The sequence below is a fragment of the Elaeis guineensis genome, chromosome 15 (genome assembly GCF_000442705.2).
Source record: "Elaeis guineensis isolate ETL-2024a chromosome 15, EG11, whole genome shotgun sequence".
In the NCBI taxonomy this organism is placed as follows: Eukaryota; Viridiplantae; Streptophyta; class Magnoliopsida; order Arecales; family Arecaceae; genus Elaeis; species Elaeis guineensis.
In genome coordinates, this window is record NC_026007.2 from 60825795 (window position 1) to 60848257 (window position 22463).

Sequence of the window (22463 nt, forward strand, 5' to 3'; positions counted from 1 at the left end):
GATGCTTGACATTATTTTTGAAAAATAGTTAGATAGAATGAAATCAAAAATTGATTCGATGCATTCGAACTAAGTTTGGACCTTAGTGGATCCACCTGAGAGTATCATACCCATTGGGTATAAGTGGATCTAAAAAAAAAAATAAGTACCGATGGTAAGGTAGAGATCTATAATGCTAGACTTGTGGTAAAAGGTTATAGTCAGTGCGAGGGCATTGACTATCAAAAAATCTTCTCATCCGTAGCCATGCTGAAAGCCATCTGCACTCTGCTTGCTGTTGCAGCTTACTATGGTTATGAAATTTGGTAGATAGATGTAAAAACTGCTTTTCTGAATGGATATCTTGAGGAAGATATCTATATGGAGTAGTCTTTGGGTTTCACATCTGGTGATGGTGATCACAGAGTTTGCAAGCTGTAAAAGTCTATATACGGATTAAAGCAAGCTTCTCGGAGTTAGAATCATCGTTTTGATGATGCGATCAAATCATTTGATTTCATAAAAAATGAAGAGAAGCCTTACATGTACAAAAGGGTTATGGGAGAGCAATAACATTCATCGTATTGTACGTGGATGCTATTCTCCTCATTGAAAATGATATTCCTATACTGACCATGGTCAAAAGATGGTTATCCAAGAAATTCTCCATGAAAGACCTAAGGGAAGCATCCTATATTCTCAGAATAAAGGTCTATAGTGATAGATCTAAAAGAATGCTAGGCCTGTCACAAAAGTTGTACATAAAGAAGGTGCTGAAGAGGTTCAGTATGAAAAACTCTAAAAGAAATTTTTTATCTCTTAGGCATGGTATTAATCTTTTCAAGATGATGTGTCCGACCACATCTGAGAAAGTTCAATGCATGAGTAGGATTTCTTATGCCTCAGTCATAGAAAGTCTCATGTATGCCATGCTGTGTACTCGACCTGATATTATCCTTGCTGTGAGTGCCACGAGCAGGTATTAGTCGAATCCATACGAGGAGCACTGGATAGCTGTGAAGAACATTCTTAAGTACTTAAGAAGGACTAAGGATTTGTTCTTGACCTTTAGAGGAGATTCTGAGTTGCGAGTCGATGGGTATATTGATTTAGACTTCATGTCTAATCCTGATGATAGAAAGTCTACGTCAGAATATGTATTCATTTGCAATGGTGGCACAGTCAGCTGGAAGAGTTTTAAGCAATCCATCATAGTGGATTCGACCACAGAAGCTGAATATGTCGCTGCTTCGGATGCTGCAAAGGAAGGCTTCTAGTTCAAAAAATTCGTTGCAAAACTTGAGGTTATGATATCGGATGGCATACCACTTTATTGTAATAATAATGGAGCCATAGCACTTGCTAAGGAGTCAAGATCTCATCAGAAATCAAAATACATCGAGCAGTGGTATCATATCATATGCGACTACCTCGAAAAGAAACATATCAAGGTGTGAAGAGTAGACTCTACGGACAACGCAGCAGATCTGCTGACAAAGCAATTAAACTAGTCAAAAATAGAAGTCCACCTTAAGAAGATAGGACTTAGATTAGTGGTCAATAGGCTTTAGTCCAAATAGGAGATTGTTAGATGTATGTCGTAGAAGTCAATATGGCTAACATATTATAATAAATCTAGGATATAATTTTATACTTAATACATTGATTTGATCAATAAAAGGATACATTTATTTTTCATTCAAGTGTGATGTGTTATTGAATCGTCCATGAAATCAACTTTCGATACATATTCTCAAAGAGTTGAAAATTAAAGATATATATTTAATTTCTAAATGCTTCTAATCATAGTATCATCATGAGGACGGTAACTAATCCAGATAGACCGACGTATAGATCACTTTTTTTGGGATAAATGAGTCTCTGGTCTACAGTGTAAAGACATTAAGCGACAAGTATTAGTAGTTATTAGAGAACTAGTACTGAGCGTGACCATACGAGAGATCACTTGAATTTCTATTCGATCATCAGTGATTGTTTTGATGCTGCTGTTGTTGAATAGTCTTTTGATCTGAGATGGTATGACTGTTCATAGTGAGACTGCTAAAATTTGACTGACACATAAACAAAGTGCTCAATGAGCCTTTGTAGTGGATGTTGGCGACAGTTGGTCAACTATAGGAGTAGGATACGCATCAAGATGGGATTTATCAATCTTAATAGAGAGAAATAGTCTTATGAGATTTGAGAAGCTAAGTTCGAGAGTCTGTAGCAACAACAGTGTGATTGATGGAAAAGAGTTTCCATAGGAATCACAATTAAACTTGAGCTGATCAAATCTATCATATGACTGATATTGAGATTTGACGATTTATCCATGACCTGTCATCTAATCGAAACTTAAGATAAAGAGACTGAATCACATGTTAACTACATCTTGAGGTTCATTTTCGGTTCTACTGAGTTGTCACTACATACTGCTAAGTGTCACTAGTAGATTGTGAAAGCTCATTAGGATTATTCAGGATTGACAATCCTTGATAAGTTAGAGTGAAATTGTTCCGACCTATTAAAAAAAGTTTCAATGATATTTTAATAGAGATCATTGTATATCTCACTATCAGATAAAATTAAACTTATGGTGTCACACAACAAAGAGATTAGATCAGGAATAAGCAATTGGACTTATGAAGTGTCAATTGGGTTTAGAGAAATCCAATTGGGTTCAAGGTAACCTTGCTAGTACATGGTTGAACCCAATTTTCTCTTTATATTTGATTTTTTTATTTGATAAGATAATTCAAACTTAATTACCTACTAATAACCTAAATAAATTAAATTCATTGGACTCTAATTGTTGGGTGTCTAAGGTTTTGGATCAAATGAATTAAGGATGCCAGTCCTTAATTAATTTTCTTGATAGTTAAGTTGGGGCGCCACCATGATTTGAACAAGTTGGACGTGACCATGCTTTAGATGGCATGTGAATCCTTATTAGGGCATCCCTTGGGTACATTTTGGGGTGTGATTTAGTGGGTGCAAGGGCTCCAAGAGTTGGCATCTAATAGATCTCCTAATGGAAGTTGAATAACTTTAAGTTATTAGGAAACCTAATATAAGTAGGACTTGTATTATGAGATTGAATAGGATTCAACTTTATGTCTATTTAAAAGGGCCTCTCCTAAGGTCCCAAGACATCACAACCAGCAGCCCACATGCCTTATAGGAGTGCCCCCACATCCTCTCTTCTCCTCTCTTTCTCTTCTCCCTTGGGTGTCCAAACGCCCCACCTCTTGGGCGTCCCAACATCTTCCACGCCTAAGGCTGTTGGGTATCTTTTGTTTACTGGTTTTCAGTGTATGGTAGAAGCATAAACCAAGGAAAGAAAAGCAAGAGAAGAAAAGAAGAAGAAGATCAAGAAAAGGATCAAAGAGTTGATCGCGATCCAAGCTTCGTTCAGATTCGCAGGCTGAATTTTCTTAGAAAAAAAAAATTTAATCTTAAATGGACTGTTCCAGACTGATCTTGAGTGGATATCCATAGAGGTTGGATACTTGCATGACTAAAAGAGAGCCTCTTCTTTTTCAGATCCAAATTTGAAGAAAGAAATTGCGAAATAGGTAGGTAATTTGATCACATGTTCAATTTCAGCATATAAAGTAGATCCTTGTGGTTTATATTTTTATGCATGCATGATATTGATTAAAAGTATTTTAATCTTCTATTCTGCTGTGGTATTTAATTTAAAAAAAAAATTGAAACACACATGCATGCTCTGACATACAAATTCCAACAAAATCCGCCATCACTTATAAAGATAATTAATGATAAACTTCCATCACTAATAATTTTAATTTTTTTCTTAATTAAACTGTTAAAAATCCACAGACCCGCACATGGACCGCAGATCGGTTTTCCAATCATTTCTCACGGTCTACGATACTATTCCATGGACCGAAGTACGATCGGATGGCCCAGAGAGCTTTCGGTCATGATCCAACGGTCCGAAATAGTTTTTTGCCTTGATTAAGAGTCCTAATCAGTTTCTAACACTAGATTAAGCCCTTTAAAAGGGCCTGATGCTCAACAAAATGGGTGGTGGCTTGGTTTTCTCATGGGAAGCTGTGATTTGGTTGCTGTTCATGAGAATAGTAACATGTGATCTTTTGGTGTGGCTTTTTGTTCATGAACAGAGACTCGGACGGTGCGAAGACCAGAGATCTGAAGGAGAGAGAGAGCTACCGTACGCTGTAAAAAGAAGGAGCAGAACTCCTGGACAGCGGACAGTGATTGCTTCAGGGATTCAGGGGGGTCTTTCAAGAGAGAGAGCTTTTGTGAAAGAGAACTTTCTGTGAGAGAGAAATTAGGTGTACGAGGGTTAAGGGTGAAATCTCCTCTTGTAAAATTTCTTTTTCATAGTGAAGTTTGCATGCCCCGTAGAGGCGAGACCTTTTGTAGTTGATCCACATATTTTGATTATTTTTATTTTATTTCTTTTTTCTTCCTACTGCATCGTGCAGTATCGAAAAGGTCTTGAGAGGTGGTGTCCTAGCCAGACATCCACCCAACAAGAAGTATCAGAGCGAGGCGGTACAAGGACACAAATTGCAGTGGTGGTGAGCAAGATTGAAGATGGAGAAGACAGAAACAATCAAGATGGGGATCAACAAGTTTGATGGAAAGAGTAATTTCTCTTTGTGACAGGCAAGGGTGAAAGACGTGCTCATCCAACAGGGGTTAATCGATGCTCTCTTGTGCGAGGAGAAGCCAACCACCATGGAGGTGCAGGATTGAAAATGGCTACAGATGCAGGCGGTGAGTATCATCCACATGTACCTAGCGGATGAGGTGGTGATCCATGTGCTGAGTGAGACTTTCTCGATGGTACTGTGGTCGAAGCTCGAAGAGTTGTACATAGCGAAATCTCTCACCGATACTCTTTTCCTCTGGAGGCAGTTTTACCAGCTGTGGATGGCTAAGGGACAGAGCGTGCAGGAGCATCTAAGCTACTTTCAGAAAATCTTCATCGACCTCCTCAGCATTGGTGAGAATGTTGAGGAGAAGATCAGGGCGCTGGTTTTGCTAGCATCACTTCTCCCTTCGTACGAGTCCTTGGTGACTGCTCTTCTAGTGGGGAAGAGCACCATCAAGATGGACGAGGTCACCATGGCGATACTCCAGAATGAGGTTCACAAGAGGGAGAACCCAGCTTCGAGCTCAGGTGGCGGTAGCTCAGCTTTGGTAGCTTTTGGAGGAGCAGGAGGTGATAGACGGAGTGACAGGAGATCACAATGAGGGCGGTCCAAATCTAGGAGGGACTTGAGCAAAACTAAGTGTTACCGGTGTGAGGAGTTGGAGCATCTAGTCAGAGATTGCCCTCAACTCAAAATCGAATGGTGGCTGCTATAGCGACGGCCGACAATGATTCAGACAGAGATATCCTGAAGATATCTGACGAGGTATCCACTTCTTCCCAACAATGGATATTAGATTCTACATACATCCATCATGTATGTTGCAGAGAGGAACAGTTTAACTCTCTGGAGAACAATGAGAGCACTATATATCTGCTGGATGGATCGAGCTGTGCGATTAGAGACATTGGGACGGTCAGCTGGAGGACACATGACGATACAGTGAGGAGATTGGAAGAGGTCCGATACATACCCGATTTTAGGCGGAATCTTATCTCACTTAGCAGACTGGATTCGGTAGGCTATAGGACGGTAGCTGGTGGAGAAATCCTGAGGGTGCTACTGGTGATAGGATTGTACTGGAGGGGAAGAAGGAGAGTAGAGGACATTATTACCTGACAGGGAGTCCAGTGCAAGGTGGAGCTTCAGGAGCTAGGTGGAGCCCAGAGCGAGGTGGAGCTCCAGATAGAGGCGGATCGGGCACAAGATAGGAGACTCGGGAGGACGAGAGGCGATGTTGCAAGGTGAGATTTCTATTGCCGCAGGACGATGCCCCGAGTAGGTCTCAGGTCAGGAGGAGCACAGCATACGATGGAGATGGGATCGAGCGGCCTGGCTCAACTGTCATGTTTGTCCATCTATGATCAGCAAGCGATTGCCCCAGGACATGGGGATGAGGAGATCCAGAAGCTCTCAGAGTTAGGAAGAGACTGAATATCGAGTCGAGGTGGAGATTATTAGGATTTGATGTCTCAAGATTCGATCCACATTGAGCTCACAGTGAGATTAGCAATAAAAAATAGAATCTAACGAGATTAAGATCATCCAAAATCAAGCTCGAACTGAGAAGATACGAGCTTCTGAAGTCGGTACGTGACCCGAGGTGGCGGAGGACGCTGGCAGCCGACGGCGGGCCGACGGAGCGGTGGCGAAGCAGCTACGTGCGGCGGGGTGCAGCCCAGCCTACAGCACTGCACGGGGCGCGCGGCCCAGATGCAAGTGCGAGGCCAGGCGAGGGTGTGGCCCAGCCCATGCGCGCGCGCGGGAGGTGCAGCCCGAGCCTAGGCGCCCGATGCGAGCTGGCCCAAGCGCAGGCACCATGCCTGGGGCCTGTACCCCAGTCCACCATGGACCGAGCGGTCCACAAACCTGTGCGTGGACCGCAGATTGATTTCCCAACCATTTCTCGTGATCCACGGTACTATTCCATCGATCGGAGTGCGATCAGATGGCCCAGAGAGCTCTCGATCATGATCCAACAGTTCAAAATAGTTTTTTTCCTTGATTAAGAGTCCTAATCAGTTTCTAACACTAGATTAAGCCCTTTAAAAGGGCCTGATGCTCAACAGAATGGGTGGTGGCTTGATTTTCTCACGGAAAGCCATGATTTGATTACTATTCACGAGAACAGTAATCTGTGGTATGCTAGTGTGGCTTTTTGTTTGTGAACAGAGACCCGTGCGACATGAAGACCAGAGATCCGAAGTAGAGAGAGAGAGCTGCCGTTCGCTGTAAAGAGAAGGAGGAAGACTCTTAGATAGCGGACAGCGGTCGCTTCAAAGAGAAAGCATTTTTATAAAGGAGAACTTTTTGTGAGAGAAAAATTGGATGTACGAGGGTTGAAGATGAGATCTCTTCTTGTAAAATTTATTTTTTATAGTAAAATTTGTATGCCTCGTAAAGATAAATTTTTTTATGAATAATTTATTTATTTTAATTATTTTTATTTTATTATTTTTTTATTATATTATATAATATTTAAAAGATTTCGAGAGAGATGATATTCTCAACCCCCTAACATGTTTCATTTTTTTTTTTGGTAGGAGAAAAGTGCCCAATTTATTGGAGGTCTTTTCCAGAATAATACAAAAAAAAACTTAAATACCAAAATAATTCAAAACCAAACTTTTTTACCAAACTAATGCAAAAGGAAAAAACATCATTTTGAATGGTATTTTTTCTCCCCTCCACGTCACCCTACTTTCCACGATGGCATCGTCCCAAAAAAAATAAAAAAAAAAAATAAACGCCAGTCGAAATGGCATCTTTAAAAATGCCATTTTGAATGGTATTTTTAAAAATGCCATTCGAAATGGTGTTTTTAAAAATGTCATTCAAAATGGGGTTTTCAATTTTTTTCACCAAAAAAAAAAGAAAAAAAATCAAGAAAGAATGAATTTTTTTTTTTTAAATTTGAAATTAATAAATAAATTAAATTTTTAATTTTGATTGAAATTTAGAATATAAAGATTTGAATTTATAATTAAAAAAAATAAATTTAGATATTTTTTTTCAATTTTTTTTTAAAAAATGTGAAAAAAATCTTAAGAAATTTAAAAATAAAAAATATCATAGAAAATAAAAAAAAAAAGAGAAAGAAATATGAAAGAAATAAAAATTTGAAATTTAATTGAAAAACATCATTTCAAATGCTTGTCAAAAAAATTAAAAAAAGAATTTAAAAAATAAAATGTAGCATTAAAAAATAAAAATTTTTAAAAAATAAAAAAAATAAGAATTATAAATTAAAATTTAAAAAATAAATAAAATTTTAAAGGTTAATTGAAATAAAAATATTTTTTCAAATTATTTTCTCAAATTAAAATTAATTTATTTAAAAAAAGAATAAAAAAATTTAAAAATAGCCTAAAAAAATTTCATAAAAATATAAAGAATTAAAAAAAAAAAGAAATTATAATTATAATTGAAGAACAAAGTTTATAATTTTTAAATTTAAGAAATAAGAATTATAATTATAATTGAAATTGAAAAAAATATTTTAAATTACTAAATTGTTGCTCCTTGGATTGATTTTGATGATTACAAAGCATTTGAAGGGGTACTAATGATTTTTGCTTGAAAAAGATTTATTATTTTTCAGGGGCAAAATCATAATTTTATCGAATCCTGATTTGAAAGTATCAAATGATAGAATAAAAGATTTGTGATCCATTGATGAAAATTTTATTGTTTTTGGACTTGTATTTTAAAAGATATGTATGTTTGAAAAATATGAGTCGATCCATGAGTCGACTCATGGGTCGACTCATATTTTTCAAACATGCCATGAGTCGACTCATGTGCCAAGCTAGTCGACTCATGTTTTACAAACATGCCATGAGTGGACTAGCTTAGCACATGACTCATGGGTCGACTCATATTTTTCAAACATGCATATCTTTTAAAATACAAGTTCAAAAACAATAAAATTTTCACCAATGGATCACAAATCTTTTATTCTATTATTTGATACTTTCAAATCAGGATTCGATAAAATTATGATTTTGCCCCTGAAAAGTAATAAGTCTTTTTCAAGCGAAAATCATTAGTACCCTTCAAATGCTTTGTAATCATCAAAATCAATCTAAGGAGCAACAATTTAGTAATTTAAAATATTTTTTTAATTTCAATTATAATTTTAATTCTTATTTTTTTAAATTTAAAAATTATAAACTTTGTTATTCAATTACAATTATAATTTCTATTTTTTTTCAAAGAAAAAATAAAAATATTCTAAAAAAAAATAAAAAAATAGAATTGAAAAAGAATAGAAATTATAATTGTAATTTAAGAACAAATTTTATAATTTTTAATTTTAAGAAATAAAAATTTTAATTTTAATTGAAATAAAAAATAACATTTTAAATAACTAAATAAATTTAAATATAAATATTTTAAAAATATTTTAAATAAAGGAAAAGAATTACGTACTAGAATATCAAAAAGATAAAAATAGAAGAAAACTAAAATTATAATTTTAAATTATAAAAATTATAAATGGTAATAAAAAAATATATCATAAAAGAAGTAAATAAAAGAGAAAAAATATCCTTCTCCCTCTTCTCCCTTCTCCCTCTTCTCCCTTCTCCGGCGTCTCTCCGACAGCACGGCGGTGAGCTGCCTCCTCTCTCTCCCTCTTTGTCTCTCTCTCCCTCTTTTTCGTTGGCCACCGACGTCAGAAGGTCGGTAAAAAAATATAAAGAATAATTTTTCAACTTACTTTTGTCATTTAAAATTAAAATTTAAAAAAAAAATAAAAAAAAATTAAATTTAAAAAATAAAAATGACCAGAAAGAAAGCCAAGGGGTCGACTCACAGAGTGTGGCAGCCAAAAATTTTGCGTGCCATTAAGCCCTTTTAGCCATGAGTCGTTTCATGGGATCGACTAAAAAATATAAACCTATTTTTCTTACAAAATACGCTTCCAAAAATGTTGAAATTGCCTCCAATAGATTACACATCTTTTGTTCTTGCTTTTGAGACTTCAGAATCATATCTGATAAAATTATGATTTTATCCCTGAAATACAATAAATCTTTTTCCAAGCCAAAATCATTAGTAATCCCCTTGAATGCTTTGTAACCATCAAAATCAATTCAAAGAGCAACATTCGATATATTATTATTTACGTTATAATTTTTATAGTCCTTTCAGCATAACTTTTTCTCTCCTAATATTCTGAGACACGTTCGAGTATGTGTATCCATATGCACAAATCATAATATCCAATCATTTAAAATTAAATAATATAAAATGAAATCAACATTTAATATTATTAAATAGAATAAAAATATCAAACGTACAAAAAAAAATAGTACAATAAAAATATAAAAATACTAAATACAAATATAACAAAGACTAAGTCCCACAAGGACGTCACGGCGCCCGTGGTCGCTTGGACCTTCTCAGGAAGGTCCTCACCGGCTGCTCCTGCTGTGATGGCTCCTCCCCTATATCAGTGGAGGAGATCTGCTGATCATGCTGCTCAGGAATAACTGATGCTGTCGGATCATCTACGGACTGAGAGACCCGTTCAACTCTCTCATCTGGATACACGGATGGACCTGAAAAAAAAGTATCATACTCATGTGGCCAACTGGTACCCGATGATAGAATCTGGGGGATGTAGGAAGAAGAAGACGCTACCATCTGTGGATGAAAAGGCGGTGGCATCTGTGCAGCATCGAATGATGGCATATGCTGAATATGCGGTGATGGCATATGTGAAACATATGGTGACGGCGTATAACTCATATCTGACGCCCGAACTGCTCCATACCAAGGCGCACAGGTATGTGGATCAACACCAATCGCCACCAATATTCTCGAACTTGTTCTCTCCATCTCCCGCAGTATCTGAATCCGCTCGTCCTCATCAGTCGTAGATAAAGCACGACGAGCGTCCAACACGAGATCCAACATAGAATCAGTCTATAAAATAAAAATAGAACAGTTAGTATAAGTGGCACCCTAGCAGTCCATATGTCGTGTCCAACTGTACACATCTGCGGCAGTATAGCCAATATCCCATCTGTATATGGCTCCCAAAAAACTGATATAGTATAGTTAAAATAAAAAAAAATTAGTAAAAAATTTAATAGATTATGAATACTGTAAATTGATATTTGTAAAAAATTTAAAATTTATCTGTCTAGATGTATCAACTAATGTATCCAACTGGCACCTATAAACCCGTGCCACTCTTGTCGATACGTGATGAACGTTGAATGCAACGTTCCATCTATTTCACAATGTACTAATATTAAATAAATTTAAAATAATAAATTTTAAATAAAAAAAATAATATTTTGATACCTGTATCTCAATGGTCCGTCTAGTCTGAATGGAACATCAGGATCCTGCTGCTCTGATGGCATCTCGAGCAACTGTCGTCGTAATGGACTGATAGTCGGCATACGCTCCCATACCCAAATCTGCAAATTTTAAAAATTAAATAAATGATATATCCAATGTAAAAAATAATTAAATATTAAAAATAAAAAAATTTAATTCACATACCTGTAATAATACAAGATAACCGCCAATCTCGCTCTGATCAGCATAGGAACCCCGACACATAGCTCGATATAGACAAGCTAGTACTACACTGCCCCAACTGAGTCGACGAGCGAAGTCTAAATCCTCTAATAATGGCAAAAATATCAACTTCATCTTATTCGATGAAGTATCAGGTAACAGGACACCACCTAACAACCGCAACACCTGACCCCTAACATACTGCTGCACCATCTCCTCTGGTGCATCATCCGCAATATGAAAATGGCGATAACGATCATCCAAACACTCAATCCTGAGTCGTGAATGATCGAAAAAATGTGCGTCGGGCTCAAACCCTAACAATCGCAAGCACAAAGCCTGCCACTTCGAAATGGTAAGTGTAGGATCAACTCCGGTAACTGGATCTCCATCAACTGGTAGTCCAGTAAGGATGCTGACATCCTGTAAACTGATGGTCACCTCACTAAATGAAAGATGAAATGTGTGTGTCTCTGGACGCCATCTCTCAAGCAAAGCAGTAATAAGCCCAACATCCATCTGTATACGACCAATCCGATATACTCCATAAAATCTCAGATATCGTAAATAATCTAACACTCTATCTGGGATGTCCTCTGTCCTCCAGAAATCTGCATCAGATCGTCGTAGACGAAGATGTCTGGACTCCTGCAATAAAATATAATAATTAAATAACATACATGATTTTTAAAATTAAAATTTAAAGAGTAAATAAGATTGTAATGCTTACGCCGCCATCTAAAATAGTCTGTGATCGATGGTGCTCCTGCAATGTAAGAATGCTGCTGTCTCGAGGACCGGGATATCATGGATCGTAAGCCATAATACGCTGTCTCAAGAAATATTATCACAGATGTATTAAAAAAATAAGATAATATATTTTAATTTTTTTTTTAAATACAATATTATCACACAATACAACTTAAACACAAAATTCAGTTCATCCCAACATATTAAACACGTAAATTCAAATACAATCTCACAGTAATTCATAAAACAATGACAAAAATAAATCTTCGAAGCTTTCAATTTCTTCCACTGCTTGAAGTTGAAGTATGTTGAAATATCCTAGGACAGCGACGACGATCATGACCATGTTCCCTACAAATACCACAGTGGTTCTTATTTCTTATTTGCCTATCATCCATCTCATTTCGTAGTCTCGTTGACTTTGGTCTACCTTTCTGCTTCGGTCTCAAACGATGATGATCAGGCATACATTTGAACATTCGTGTATGCATCCAATAATCTTCATGTGGTAGTGGATTGAAATTACCACTCCAAGCATTCATATATGCTGTAATTGTATACGCATCATCCACAAAACCACTAAAATGTACAGCAATTTCTTGACACAGCTAAAACATGTGAACATGGATATTTGTACATGCTCCACTTTTCACAAGAACATTTTCTTTCAGCTAATGTAACAGTATGAGAATTTTCTCCACCTCGTAACCCTCCGCTTGCTCTTCTCGTAAGCACTTCATATATACCTCTTTGAAGGTTGAATGCAATTTTGATCAAAATTTAATTCAAATTAAAATTTTTTAAGTCACATTTATAAAATATCCTAAAAAAAAATTGTAATTAATTTAATTTCATTTTATTCTTTTATGAAATATTTTTTTACTTATAATTTTTATAATTTTAATTTTTAATTTTAATTTTCTTTCATTTTTATCTTTTTGACATTCTATTACGTATTTTTTTTTATTTATTTAAAATATTTTTAAAAAAATTATATTTAAAATATTATTTTTAATTTCAATTATAATTTTAATTCTTATTTCTTAAAATTAAAAATTATAAACTTTATTCTTCAATTACAATTATAATTTCTATTTTTTTCAATTCTTTATCTTTTTATGAAATTTTTTTAGGTCATTTTTAATTTTTTTTTTTGAAACTTTTTTAAATAAATTAATTTTAATTTGAGAAAATATTTTGAAAAAATATTTTTATTTCAATTAATCTTTAAAATTTTATTTTTTTTAAATTTTAATTTATAATTCTTATTTTTTGTGATTTTTTAAAAATTTTTATTTTTTAATGCTACATTTTATTTTATAAATTCTTTTTAAAATTTTTTTGACAAGCATTTGAAATGATGTTTTTCAATTAAATTTCAAATTTTTATTTCTTTCATATTTCTTTCTCTTTTATTTAATTTTCTATGATATTTTTTATTTTTAAATTTCTTAAAATTTTTTTTCACATTTTTTAAAAAAAAATTGAAAAATAAATATCTAAATTAATTTTTTTTTTGAATTACAAATTCAAATCTTTATATTCTAAATTTAATCAAAATTAAAATTTTAATTTATTTATTAATTTTAAATTTTTAAAAAAAAAATTTCATTATTTCTCGATTTTTTTTTTGGTGGGAAAAATTGAAAATGCCATTTTCAATGGTATTTTTAAAAACGCCATTCAAAATGATATTTTTAAAGACGCCATTCCAATTGGCATTTCTTTTTTTTTTTTTGCGGACGATGCCATCGTGGAAAGCAGGGTGACGTGGGAGGGGGAAAAAATGCCATTCAAAATGACGTTTTTTCCTTTTGCATTAGTTTGGTAAAAAAATTTGATTTTGAATTATTTTGTGATGAAAAAGAGTAGGAGATATTTCTTTTTATTTTTCTTCACTCTAAATCAAAAGTGTGTACAAAGACCTATAAATATAAATATGTAGACCCAAATATAGATAGGGAATAACAAGAATATGCCAAAGAATAACCAAGAATATGCTACAGAATAAATCTCTGGTCTTTTAATTAGATATTTTTTCCAATTAAGCTTTAATCCTTCCAATACTCCCCCTCAAGATGGGGCGAAGATATCTCGCAGCCCCATCTTGTCAGTCAATCCAGAAAAAGACAATGAGCTAAGCCCTTTGGTTAGAATGTCTGCCACCTGATCAGAAGACCGAATATAGGTAATGCAGATCTGGTCCTGATTAATCTTTTCTTTGATAAAATGATGGTCAATCTCGATGTATTTGGTACGATCATGCTGTATTGGATTGCTTACAATCTCAATCGCTGCTTTGTTGTCACAATATAACCGAAGAGGAAATTTGTTTAGAAGTTGTAATTCCTGAAGCAGCTTCTGAAGCCAAAGAAGTTCACATATGCCTAGAGCCATTGCTCTATATTCAGCTTCTGCTGATGATCTAGCCACCACTGACTGTTTCTTGCTTCTCCAAGTAACTAAATTACCCCCTACATATGTACAATACCCAGAAGTAGATCGCCTATCATCCAATGATCCAGCCCAATCTGCATCAGTAAATCCCTCAACCTGGAATGTGTTGTGTTGGGAGAACAACAAACCACGACCAGGACATCCTTTCAGATAGCGTAATACTCTGAAAGCTCTCTCCATGTGTGATTCTCGTAGATCATGCATGTATTGACTGATGACACTGACAGCATAGGCTATGTCGGGTCTTGTATGTGAAAGATATATCAACCTTCCAACTAACCGTTGATACCTTTCTCGATCAACAGGAGTTCCACCATCTGTCACTGTTCGATGATTCTGATTTATTGGAGTAGTAGCAGGTTTACACCCCAATATCCCAGTCTCAGAAAGCAAATCTAGTACATACTTTCGTTATGACAGAAAAATACCTTTGGATGATCGTCCAACTTCTATTCCCAAAAAATATCTTAGTGGACCCAGATCTTTTACTTCAAATACTTGCTTTAGTTTTTCTTTGAGTTGTTTAATCTCATGATGGTCATCTCCTGTTATTACAATATCATCAACATAAACCAAGAGTATAGTTTTCTTTCCCTTGAGATGTCTATAGAATAAAGTATCATCTGCATTACTCTGTTTATATCCCATTCCTTTTACAGTCCGACTGAATCGATCAAACCAGGTTTGAGGAGACTGTTTAAGACCATAAAGTGAGCGCTTTAGCTTACAGACTTTTTCAATTGTTGCTCTAGTCTCAAATCCTGATGGTATCTGCATGTATACTTCCTCCTGAAGATCTCCATGAAGAAATGCATTCTTTACATCTAACTGATGTAATTCCCAGCCAAAATTAGCAGCACATGATATAAGTGTTCGAACAGAGTTCATCTTGGCCACTGGAGCAAAGGTTTCATCATAGTCTACACCATATATTTGAGTGTATCCCTTTGCTACTAGTCGAGCTTTGTATCTTTCCACCTTGCCTTCTGGAGTCTGCTTTATAGTGTACACCCATTTACACCCTACAGGATGCTTCCCAGCTGGCAGAGTGACCAGATCCCACGTCTGATTTTTGGATAAAGCAGTCATCTCTTCTAACATTGCTTCCTTCCACTTAGGTTCTGCCATAGCCTTTTGTCAGGTACTAGGAATACAGACACAGTCTAATGCAGCTATAAAGCTTTGATAAGATGGAGACACATTCTTATATAAAATATAATTAGTGATATCATAACGGTAACAAGCAGGAGGAACAATTGAGCGAGTACCCTTCCATTTTGCAATAGGAATATTAAGATTAGAAATGGAAGAAGTAGTAAAAATATTGTTACCATTAGGAGACTCTGGAGAAGAAGCTTCAAGCGGTGGAGATACCTGGGCAATTGGTGGTGAATGCACATTGGACTCTTCTTCTTTCTCAATACTAGGCTCCCTCTGAACATCATTCTCAATACTAGGCTCCCTCTGAACATCATTACTATGATACTCCCCCTGGGCACCAGAATTTGGTGTGTATAGAAAGTCACCCGGAAGAAGTAATTCTGGTGTCTTATTATCAGATAGACGACTTCCATAATAAGCTTCAGTTTCTCGAAAAGTAACATCCATAGTAACAAGCATTCGTCGCTCAGGGGGATAATAGCACTTGTATCCCTTTTGAGTAGCAGGATAACCGACAAAGACACATTTTAATGCTCGTGGATCTAGTTTTTCTACTGAAGGTCTATGATCACGAGCAAAACAAACACATCCAAAGACCCTAGGAGTGACTACATAATCAGTAGACCCTTTCAAACATTATATGGGGGACTTAAACCTGAGTGTTCTTAGAGGCATACGATTGATCAAGTAAGCCGCGGTCAAGACAGCCTCACCCCACAAAAATTTAGGAACTTGCATGGTAAAAAGTAAGGATCGGGCTACTTCCAATAAGTGCCGATTTTTTCTTTCGGCAACTCCATTTTGAGCAGGAGTATCAACACAAGTGGTTTGATGAAGAATTCTGTGAGTTTGAAGATACGCACGGAACTCCTGATTAATGTATTCTGTGCCATTGTCAGAACGTAAAATTTTAATTTCAACACCAAACTGAGTACCTACAAATTTATGAAACTCTTTAAAATAGTTTAAAACTCCCATTTTTTCCTTCAATAAATAGACCTAAGTTACTCGACTAAAACAATCAATGAAGGTAACAAACCACCTATGGCCCTTGAGAGTATTGGTACTACATGGTCCCCATACATCAGAGTGAATTAAAGCAAAAGGTTGAGAACTTCTAATTCCAGATATAGGAAATACTGTTCTGGTGTGTTTAGCCAATTCACAATGATCACAAACTAACAAATTTTTATTGCATATAGTTGATAAAGATGGAAATAAGCGACTAAGAATAGAAAAAGGAATGTGACCTAGCCTACGATGATGTAACATAAGTTCTGAAGTGGCACTTTCAGCAGACAATGCATATCCCGTCAAAGAAGAGCTCATACTTTTCTCATCAGTTGATAGATAATAGAGTCCATTGTGCATTCTACCACCCCCAAGTATCTTCTTCATTTTCTGCTCCTGAAATAGACAATGTGAAGGCCAAAAAGTGACAGAGTAGTTCAAATCTCTAGTAACAGAGCTGATAGAGAGTAAATTTGTAGGAAAGGATGGAACATGCAATACTGATGATAATCTTAAGTTAGGAGTACAGTCAATGGATCCTTTTTCTGAAACAGGGGTAAAAGATCCATCAGCTATTCTGACCTTGTCATGTCCTGAACATGGCGAATATGAAATAAAACTATTAGGTGCCCCTGTCATGTGACTGGATGCTCCTGAGTCTATTACCCAGGAGTTGGATGTCCCACAAGTAAATGCATGTGATAACTTATATGAAGTACCTGAGTGTGCGAAAAGAGAAGAATCAAGATATTCGTCCTGGTGGCTAGACTGTTCCAGAGTAGAAGGTGTGGTGTTAGAAGATGATTCATACTTTTCCATCATTCATCGGAAGGTCTGATATTCCTCTGTAGATAAGCTGTGTATAGCACCCTCGGTCTCTTCAGAGAGATTGGCTTGGGCAGATCCACGAACATGATTCTGTCCTCTAGTTCTTCCACCACTACGACGACCACCATGGCCTCGACTACCACGCCCAGGCTGATTTGGGCGGCCATGGAGATCCCAGCAAAATGCCTTAGTGTGCCCAGGCTTTTTACAATGAAAACATACATTCTCACCTACTTGCTGTGGTTGTACGGTAAGGGCTGATCTTATAGAACTATTGGAGTCAGAAGTCACTCGTCGCCGTATCTCCTCGCTTAAAACAGTAGAGAAAACTTGACCTAAACTAGGTAAAATATCTCTGGCGAGGAGCTGAACTCTGACAGATTCATATTCTGGATTCAGACCATATAGAAAGTCCTGGACCCGTTCTTCTTCTAAATATTTCTGAAATCCATCAACATCGATGGAGCTTTGTGGAGCAAAAGTTCTATAATGATCAGCTTCGGACCAAAGACGTTTCAACTCGGTGGCATATTCAGTGATAGATAAATCTCCCTGACGAAGCTGACGTAATTGAGAACAGATCTCAAATGCTTGAGCAGAATTCTGCTTCTGTGAGAACATTTGGGTCACCGTCTCCCAGACTTCCTGTGCAATCTCCAGCAGTTGCACACTTCTTGCCACATTTGATGTCATGGTATTTAGAAGAAATGCTAGAACAACAGAGTTCTCCATTCTTCATTGAGCCATATCCTGCTCATTATTAACAGGTTTCTTCTTTGTGCCGGTGAGATATTCCTCCAAGCCTCGCCCTTGTACAAGTAGACGAGTGCTCCTCTCCCATTGTAAATATATCGTTGGGCCATCAAGTTTTACAGCCACTTGAAGAGCATTCAGCGATCCACTATCTCTTGACGAACCCCCGATCGAGTGGCAACTGTAATAAGCCGATCCAGCAGACCTTCAAGATCTTGCATAGTAATTGAATTGGCCATACAAACAAAATGATAATCTCACTGACACACTATCAATGAATCACCAGACACACGAATCACCGGACATACCGTAAATACAGGCTTCTTAAGTATCTAGGCATAAAAGTTCTCCATTTTTTTTTTTTGGTAAATGAAATAAAAGTAAGGGTTAAAAAAAGGAAGCTGTGGCTTTTACCGATTATGTATCCCGTGAAGCACGGGATTGCTGCCGTCACCGGCGACGCCTTCGGGGGCTGGAGGAGGAAGAAGAGGAGGAGAGGTTGGAGGCAGCAGAGGTCGCCACAACGCCGGGCTTGGAAGCAGTAGAGGTCGCCACAACGCCGGGCACGCCAAAGCGGAGGTGGGCGACGAGGAGGAGGAAGAGGAAGAGGTTGGCCGGGAGGTGGAGGAAGGGGTTTCGGCCGGGAAGGAAGGGGGCTGCAGTGGCGATGGCTGCGGATGGACTCGGCGGATGCGGAAGCTTTGAAAGGGCTTCGGTCGGGAAGAAGAGGCTCGGATGGACTCGGCGGATGCCGGCGAAGGGGTTTCGGTCGGGAAGAAAAGAGGGCTTCGACCGGGAAGAAGGGGCTCGACGGGAAGAAGGGGCTCGACGGAGGCGGTCGGTGAGAAAGAGAACTGCGATGGCTGCGGTGGCGATCGGGAAGAACGGTGACGCCGGGGTTTCGGTCGGAAGGGGTTTCGCAGGCGATGCCCGAGAGAAAGATGGCAGCAGTTTGCTGTGAAGAGAGGAAAAAAAAATAATAATAATGAAAAACGAGGGCAGAGGTGGGCGGAGGGAAAAGAATTTTTTTTTTTTAAGAAGGGGAAGGAAGAAAGAATGGATCAGAATCTGGAAGCTCTGATACCATGATGAAAAAGAGAAGGAGATATTTCTTTTTATTTTTCTTCACTCTAAATCAAAAGTGTGTACAAAGATCTATAAATACAAATATGTAGACCCAAATATAGACAGGGAATAACAAGAATATGTCAAAGAATAATCAAAAATATGTTACGAAATAAATCTTTAATTTTTTAATTAAATATTTTTTCAATTAAATTTTAATATTTTCAATATTTTAATATTTAATTTTTTTTATATTATTCTGAAAAAAAGCTTCAATTTATTGTCCTTGCGTATGAACGATTGCAGAGAATCTATCTTATCTCGACGGCAGCTGTCTTCACTCTCGATCCAAGTGGTGCGCGTGTGGAGCTTGTTTGTGCGTTCCTTTTTTTTTTTTTTTTTTTTTTTCTGATTTACCTTTCTCGTTTTGACATTTGAAGGGGGCTTTTGTAATTCACTATCCTCTGCTTTTCTGGGAGACTCAGTTATTGGAGGGAAGTGTGTGGGGACCACCGCTTTGGTGTATGGCTTTGGAATTATTGAAGGCCTGTTTGATTGGGGTACGTTCGGTAACGGGTAATCTGATAATGTTTAGAAATTATTTATTTTAAAAAAATAATTATAAAAAAATAATTTTTATTATATTGAATCGATAAAATTTTTTTTCAGATAATAATATCAAAAAAAAAACTAATTTGATTAAAAATAAATTTATATAAAAATTAATTAAATTTATAAATATATTTTTAAAAATAAAATATTTTTTAATATTAAAATAATATTATCATTTTCAATTAATTTTTATGTAATGGCTATAATCACATAACTGTTTATATAATACTATCTCCATCTTAATTTTTTTATAAAAATTTTTTATTGAATGAATTTAAAAAGACATCAGAATAAATTTAATAATTATATATGCAACTTTATTTAGAATATTTTTGTCAAGTATGGATTACCACCGCTTGAGATTTTATTAAATATTAATTTTTTATGATATTTATTTTACCTTCTTTCTCTAAAAAATAAGCCTAGAATCTATTAATTTTTTAACCATCTCTTTCTTCTCTTTTTTGTACCAAACATGATAATCTGATATGGAAATCATTTCTTTATACTAGATTATCTCTAATCAAACTGTCTTTAAGAGAAATTCTTTGTACACTGGAGATGGTGGAGAAAATTTGAGATGTAGCGCATCTCTTTAGGATGGGCCTTCTTTTATATCATATTTTTTTCATATATTTTAAAGAGAAAATCTAGAAGTTAAATATGAATTAAATTTTTCCTATTAACAGAGTCTGTTAGATCCATAACTGAAACAATAAAAAAAAAATAAAATGCACGTTTAAGAGAGACCCTTTATAACCTTTTATATCCTCTTTCTTCCTCATCAAGTCTCTTCATCTATTATCCTTCTCATCAAACCACTTATACTATCCGTAAGGTCTTCCTCCTGAGTCTCTTTCTCTTCTTCCAAACCCTATGCACCATCTTTGCTATTTATAAGGTCTTCCTCGAGTTCTTTTCTCTTTTTCCAAATTTTTCGTCTTTCCTAAGATCTTTGTATTTAAAAATTAACGAAAACTGTATATCATTTTATCTAAAAATATGTATTGGAATATTAGATAAATATTTTATTAAATACACTATAAGAAAAAAGACTTTTAGCGATGGCCAATTGCCATCGCTAATGTTACTAGCGATAGGAGTAGCCGTCACTAATAGTGAGTTTGCCATTACTAATGCTACTAGCGATGGACTCCCATCACTAAAAATTCAGTGAAAATAACTTCATCACTAATTATTATTATTAGCGACAGTAAATCCACCATCATTAATAAATATAATTAATGATAAAATTTTATCGCTAATAATTTTATTTTTTTCTTAATTAAATTATTAAAAAACTATTAGTAATGACAATTCTGTCGCTACTGTCGTCACTAATAGTTTTTTAATTTTTTTTAATTAAAATTTAAAAAATTTATTAGCGATGACAGTTTGTGTTGCTAATATCGTCACTAATAGTTTTTATTTTTTAAAAAATTATAATTAAATATTTTAAAACCTCCTTTAATTACAGTAACAAATAATAATATTTTTTAAATTTTTTTATAAATAAGATAACAATTATGTAACACAATCATAAATATAAAATTAATTATATTATATTAAAAATATAAATTATATAATTTTATATACAGATACTGCTTTACAAGTATCAAAATTATATATATATATAAAATCATATACGATCCTTCTCATTGTTCTCCTCATCCTCCTTCTGCTGTTGTACGTCATCTCCAGTAGCTGATGGATGAGAGCCTGATATCCCAGCATTCTGTAACGAAAAAAATAAAATATTATTAATCAACTTCAATATGAAAGCGTATATATCGATACGGAGACATATATTTCGATATACTACTTCGATTCTCGAACAGATTATTTCTACACATTCTATTCGATGATACGGAGCTATATACATCTCCGGCTCATTGTTTGGATGGTTAGATTGAATTTTTACCTCCTAGATCTCTTTTTCGAACTTAGGTCTAAATATCTAAAGCTTCTAAATATAAAAATTTAAAAAAAGTAAAGAAAATTATTAATAGACTTACCTACTGTGATGGCTGTGACAATGAGCCTAGCTGATTGCACAAATATGGATTCTGGAGAATCTCTATGACTGTGTCGCAGACGACATTTCTGAAGCTCTGAGGTTGTTGGCTCCAAAGTCTCTGTACGACCTCCTCCATATGTGTGTCAGCCCACGTCTTGATCATCAAGCCCTGAGAGGAGTATCGAGCTGTTGGAGGATCGAAGTTATGATCGAATCCTATGACTTGGCTCCTACTCACCTCTCTGGTGGTCCTGAGCCATCCATTGAGGTCAAGAAGGGGCTGAGAGGATGGTTCTGCGTAATTCGCTTGTACAGTTTAGAAATTCATTAGTATATATAAAAACTTAATAAATAATATTTTAAGCTATTACCGTGATCTGTCGAGATCGAGGATTTAAGTAATCATCAATTCTCTTAGACTGGTATGTGGCCTCCCATATCTGTAGCTATCCTGGTGCACGACCCAGATGCCATTTCTATAATAAATATGTAATAAATTAAATCAATTAAAATATACATATGATCAATTCAATATGAAATTAATTTAAGTGTAGAATTTTTATCAATCTATCGGTCACGATATGTGTGCCAACGGAGCTGCCAATGTACTTGATTAGATACTATTGGGTGGATCGATTTTT

At 35.6% G+C, this 22463-nt stretch overlaps 1 protein-coding gene across 1 annotated transcript; it reads right to left on the reverse strand.

The window, feature by feature from the left end:
• Window positions 1–17369: 17369 nt before the first annotated feature.
• LOC140853974 (uncharacterized) lies at window positions 17370–18107 on the reverse strand. Its single transcript, XM_073249095.1, has one exon. It carries the CDS (start codon window positions 18105–18107, stop codon window positions 17370–17372), a length of 738 nt encoding a protein of 245 aa, XP_073105196.1.
• Window positions 18108–22463: the final 4356 nt, after the last annotated feature.